The sequence below is a fragment of the Microplitis demolitor genome, chromosome 6, assembly GCF_026212275.2.
Source record: "Microplitis demolitor isolate Queensland-Clemson2020A chromosome 6, iyMicDemo2.1a, whole genome shotgun sequence".
NCBI lineage: Eukaryota > Metazoa > Arthropoda > Insecta > Hymenoptera > Braconidae > Microplitis > Microplitis demolitor.
In genome coordinates, this window is record NC_068550.1 from 21,873,192 (window position 1) to 21,878,950 (window position 5,759).

A 5,759-nucleotide genomic window follows, 5' to 3' on the forward strand; every position below is an offset into this window, starting at 1 on the left:
ATTATGAGTTTTTTTCTGTATTTACTAATTAGTTCATAAATTATATTTATGTCGAAATTAGGAGTGTGCCAATAATGCCCAGTTTGAATTTTATTATACCTGAAAAAATTTCAAAACTTGTAAAATTAAATTTTTTTATTCGAACCCCGGGTCTGAGCTGATAAAAAATTCTAATTTTATTTTTTCAACGCCTCAACTTTGAAATAATAATAATAAGAATTAGTTTATACGAATACGTGGTCAGAATTTAATATAAAGTGTATTCAGTGTTGGTCAACAGCTGAACAGTGCTGACCTTTACACACATACTGAACTTGTAAACCACTCGGAGAAGTAGCACGAGAATTACAAACTTTACCACATATACTTTCATAAACATAAATATATATACATAAATATATGAATAACATTATTATCAATCTCACATGCGAAAGTTATTACATGAAATTGTCCACACAATAACAATAATAACAACAACAACAAAAACCACATGCAGGTGGTATAAACTCACTTACTACCACGTAACTCTTTTGTCCCCTTTATTTTTTTTCTTTTATTTTTTTACATTACTCTGATTATTTATACTTTTATACAAAAACATATAAAGCCGCTTACAGTCGCTTACAAGCTGGCTAACGATAAGTCATGCGAATATAATTCTATAAAGTATACGGTTTAGTATCAACACCCACCTCTATTCGAAATAAAGAAAATATTTACAGCGACATTTCAAGTGACTTTCAAGGTGATAAATTGCCATGCATGTTTTTTGCCATTGAAAAAAATGCAAAAACATTTTTCAAAATAAATCATAAAATGTCTCAGTAAATTGCCATCTCCTGAAGTAACTTATTAAATATATGATAAGGTCTTATTTGCATCCCCGAGTCTATCACCAACAGCGGCAGGGAAAACAAGAGCAACGAAGCGGTAGAAGCTCATCGTCGGGCGGCCACAGCAATAAACAGTTTGTTGGGTTTGTTACTGCCAGCTCTTGTGCCATATAAACTTGAAGCAAGCACGCTTGCTCTTACGTCTTGGCTTGTATCTTGGCTTATAAACCTCATTGCTACACTTCGCGCCGACTGACCCCCTCGAGGGGCAGAGTGAACCAGCAAGTGGATGATAGCCCAAAAGTTACGGTTAGTTAGGATCATTACTTGTTTGCCAAGTTGTCTTTGTTATCACTACTTCCATGACAGCTATTTCTTTTCAACGCTACACACAACGGCTTTATTTATGTTCTTTATTTTTACACTTCTTTTCATCTTTATCATCAAAGTCTTGAATAAATAAAAACAAACAGTAACTAAGATACCGTACAAGAGTGCTGGTCTCCTTAAAACAAAAAACACAAAATTCAAAATCTCAAACGAAATATGTCTTTCTTTGGGAATTCTTTTTATTTCTATGTACAGATTTTTTATAATTGGATACTGAAAATTTACACTTTGAGTTGGAAATGGCTCTTTTTAGGGCCACTATAATTTACGTTTGTGGATAATAATTTAAGTTCTGTAACATTTAACTCACATCAATGCTCCGATATTTTTTCGCAGTAAATGTTTCATTGTTTTAAATGACTGACAAAGAATTACAATTTTTTAACATTCGTTAAATTATAGTTCACACTTTAGTTTATAAATATATTTATCTTTGAGTACAGAGATGATAGATAAAAATTCTGCAGACTAGGTTAGAAAATTTTTTACTAATTGCCGTAAAATTCAACAAAAAAAAGTTTCATGAATTTGTTGAGTCCAATGGGAAAGGATAAAGTTAAAGATGGGTTTTATGGGTATTCGGAAATTTTATTTAAGGAAATTATACTCTGCAAGAAAAAAATTTTATGTTATTTGTACGGAAAAAAAATTTTGTATATCTTATGACTGCTTATTTAGTATAATTTGAAACTTGAAAAGAATAGACGTATAAAAAATTTGGGGGGGAGGCCCTGCATGAACAGGACCCCAAAAGCTCAAGAACTTTCTCCATGTGAGCCAGGCGCTGAAAAGAGCCGTTCGGTTTTAATTTGGTATGGTTTTACGTATGGGTATGGTTGTTTTTTGTATAATTTACTTAAAATCAAAGTCAAAAAATAAAAATAAAAAAAATTATGACAGTTCACCTTGATATTGGATTGATTGAAAAACTCTTCGTCGTAATAATAAGGCGCTGAAGTCCCACTTGACGTCAATTATATTAAGAATAATTTATTTGATGTAAGACCTGACTGAAAAAATTAAAAAAAAAAATAAAACAATTCATGTTAGTTGATTCCTGAAATGGAAATTTTTAAACAAGTTTTCAACTTTTTAACAAGGTGCTGAAAAGTGCCGTTTAATATAAATTTTATAAACAATAATTTATTTAGTTTAAAATTTGACTGAAAGAATTAAAAAAAAAAAATAAATATTAGTTGGCCCTGAAACAGAAACTATTGAGTAAGTTTTTATCATTACAATGGGGAGTTTAAATTTGTCATTTGATGTCAGTTTTATAAGTAACAATTTAATTAGTTAATGATCTAGCTGAAAAAATAAAAAAATTAAATATTAGTTTGCCCTGAAATGAAAACATTTCAATAAGTATTTTTCAATACAATGAAGCGCTGAAAAGTGTAATTTTAAGTCAATTTTATAAACAATAATTTATTTAATATAAGATTTAACTGAAAGAATAAAAAAAAAAATAATAAATATTAGTTGGCCCTGAAAGGAGCGCTGTAAGCTGTGTAAGTGTACAGGCGTGTAAAAGAGTAGCTAGTGCAAAAATAAATGAAATAGTGAAAAAAAAAAAGAAAAGGCAAGTAAGTTTAGAGTAAAAAAGGTGGGAGTGAAAAACGCCAAACAAGGTGAATAATAAAAAAAAAGAAAAGCTGTGGCACGGGAAAAGCAAAAGACGCGGAAACCAAAAGGTAAAAGCAATCAGGGTTTTGGCGGACATAAAGGAATTGGCGGGAGACAAGACGAAGAAAAAAAGTGACGAGGAACGAGAGGGCAGCACATACAAAGAGATGACAAGTGACGAGGAAAGACATGAGAGAGGTAAAGCGAATGGCGCAAGCGCCGGGATGACCAAGAGAAGGAGGGGATGGCCGCTCAAATTCAAAAGTACAAATTCAGCGAGTAAAAGAGACTACGGTAAGAAAAATGGAGCGTTAGAAAAATTTGTGTTTAGTCAGGTGGATATAACAATGGCAAAAGCAAAAAAGGTAGAAAACACAGACAATATAAATGAGGTAGGAACAGACTGGTGCAGAGCCGGATTTCAGCTAGCGAGAACACCGGCAAGAAACAGTAGAGGAAGTCTGCAAGTCGAGAAGGACAGTAATGAAGAGGCGAAAGAGTTAGATATAATCGAGACAATCAATGATAGGAAAGACAAACAGAAAGATGAAGTGGGAAAAAAGACAAGAGAACAAGCAACGCAGACTGGAATGTCAAATTGGAGCCAAAAGCAGGAAATGAAGGATAGTGAAAAAAATTCAGAGGAAAAGATGTGGCAATTGATCGCAGAGATAGAAGACAGGGTAAAAACAAAAGTTGAAGAATTGATAATGAAATCAATGGAAGAAATAAAGGCATGTACAAGACAAGAAACCTCGAAGATAGGGGCCCAAATAATTAGAAGCAAATGTAAAGAAGACCAAGTGGAAAAGGAAAAAAGACACAGACAGGAAATAGAAAGATTAGAGAAGGAAATTGGTAAAAGAGAACAAAGCATAAAGGAAAAGGACAGAGTAATTAAAGAGCTAAGTGAAAAAATAAAAAAGGAGAAAGAAAGTAAGACGAACATACCAAATAAGACAAAAGCAACTGAGGAAAAAAAAAGGAAAGCAACACGACAGTCAGAGTCACGACACAAAGAGACAAGGAAAGAGTAACAGTGGAGGAAGGCAGGAAAGAGGGCGATCAAGAGTGAAGGAAACAGAAAACGCGTGGGCGAATGAAAGGAATGTTCAAGAAATGAGAGAATGGAGCTTGGAAAATGAGGTGGAAAGATTCGTGAGCGAGGCGAGGAAAAGACAAGATAAGAAGGACAAAACAAATGAAGAATGGAGAAGACAAGAAAAAGAAAAGCTCATTGAAGAAAAGCCAAAAAAAATTAATGGAAATGAGCTGGAAGAAGAACTAAAAGAAAGGAAGCAAAAAAGGTTAAACATACACATATATTATGAAAATGGCATGTACCGAAGAAAAGAAGACGTAATGGAGGTGATGGAAAGGAGATTGAAAGTCAGAATTGAGCCGATGAGAGTAAAATTCCAGAAAGGAAGACAGATAATAATCGAAAGTGCAAATGAGAAAGAGAAGAGAGACATTCTGGGAAGACGGAAGATTATGAAAGGGACCGGAGTGTGGGTGGGGAAAGAAAAAACGAGTAGAGAGTTAGAAGTTGAGAGGTGGATAAGAAGAAAAGCAAAATGGGAGCAGAGTAATGGCAATGTAACAGAAGTAGAGGGGAAGAAAATAAAAATTAGGGAGGTGTGGTGGTGTTGGAATAAAAAAAAGGAGAATTGGAATTATGAAAGTGGGCGAATGATGAGAAAAAGGAGTGAAGAGTGGGTACAGAAAGAGACACAGAGGCCAAGGAGAGAGAGGACCAAAATAAAGGAAGAGAGCAAGAAAATAGAAGGAAAATAATGTTTTGGAATGTTGCAGGTATGAATGAGGTAGAAAAAGCTGCCACAATGATGGAAGAAAACGAGATTGTTGTGCTAGTGGGGACATGAGTAATGGAAGATAAGGTGGAAATAACATGTGAGAGGCTGAGCAAAGAATTCAAATGGTGGGCGAAGCCTGCGACGAGAGAGAAACAGAGAGGAAGAGCAAAGGGAGGTCATATTATTGGGATAAAAAAAAATTGCAAACCAAAATGGGAAGTCAGAGAATGGAAATACGGAATGATGTTGGAAGAAAGTAAGGAAAGTGAAAGTATAATCACAGTGTATAACAATGTAGGAATGAGCAAATTAGAAACGGAGCTAAGAAGGCAGATAGAAGAATGTGCAAACAGGGACGAAAGTGTGATGATCATTGGGGACTTTAATGCGAGAATCGGAGAAGAAAACGTAACAGGAGAGGACGAAGGCAGAGTTAGGAAAAAAAGAAAATCGAGAGACAAGACAGTAAACAGCGAAGGAAAAAAATTACTAAAGATGTGTGATGAGTTAGGACTCTGCGTATAAAATGATAGAACAAGAGGAGATGAAGGTGGGGAAATAACTTACGTCGGGGGAGACGAAGAGAGTTTAGGATCAGTAATTGACCTAATACTAACGCTGGACCAGAGGCGATGAGCAAGAAATAGAGGTAAGAGTGGTGGAAAGAATAGAGTCAGATCATCTACCAGTGTTGGCGAGATATAAGGTAAAGAGAAATGAGGAAGAGAGTAAGGAAGGAAGCTGCATGTCAGAGGAGGAAGAGCAGGAAGAAATTGGAGCAAATAAGCTGATCTGGAAGAAAGAAAAATACAGGAGTATGCAGAAGAAACGCAGGAAGCACTGACAGAAGCAGTAGAGGAAAAAAGCGAGCTTGAGTGGGAGGATATAAAGGAAATAGTAAGAAAAGGGGCTGAAAAAACGGGGATGGTGATGAAAGGAAAGAAGGACAAAGATACAAAGGAGAAAAAAAAGTGGTACAATATCGAGGGTAAAAAAAAAGAAAAGAAGTATGGAAGAAGCTCAAAGAATTCATCAAGGATAATAACAAAGAAAAAAAGAGAAATCTGAACGAAAGCAGAAAGAAATATAGGGA

The 5,759-nt window shown here is 34.8% G+C and overlaps 1 protein-coding gene across 1 annotated transcript; it reads left to right on the top strand.

Annotated features, from left to right (window-relative positions):
• Nucleotides 1-3,968: 3,968 nt before the first annotated feature.
• On the top strand, nt 3,969-4,646 carry LOC128668127 (golgin subfamily A member 6-like protein 2). Its single transcript, XM_053740296.1, has one exon. It carries the CDS (start codon nt 3,969-3,971, stop codon nt 4,644-4,646), a length of 678 nt encoding a protein of 225 aa, XP_053596271.1.
• The last annotated feature ends 1,113 nt before the right edge of the window (nt 4,647-5,759 follow it).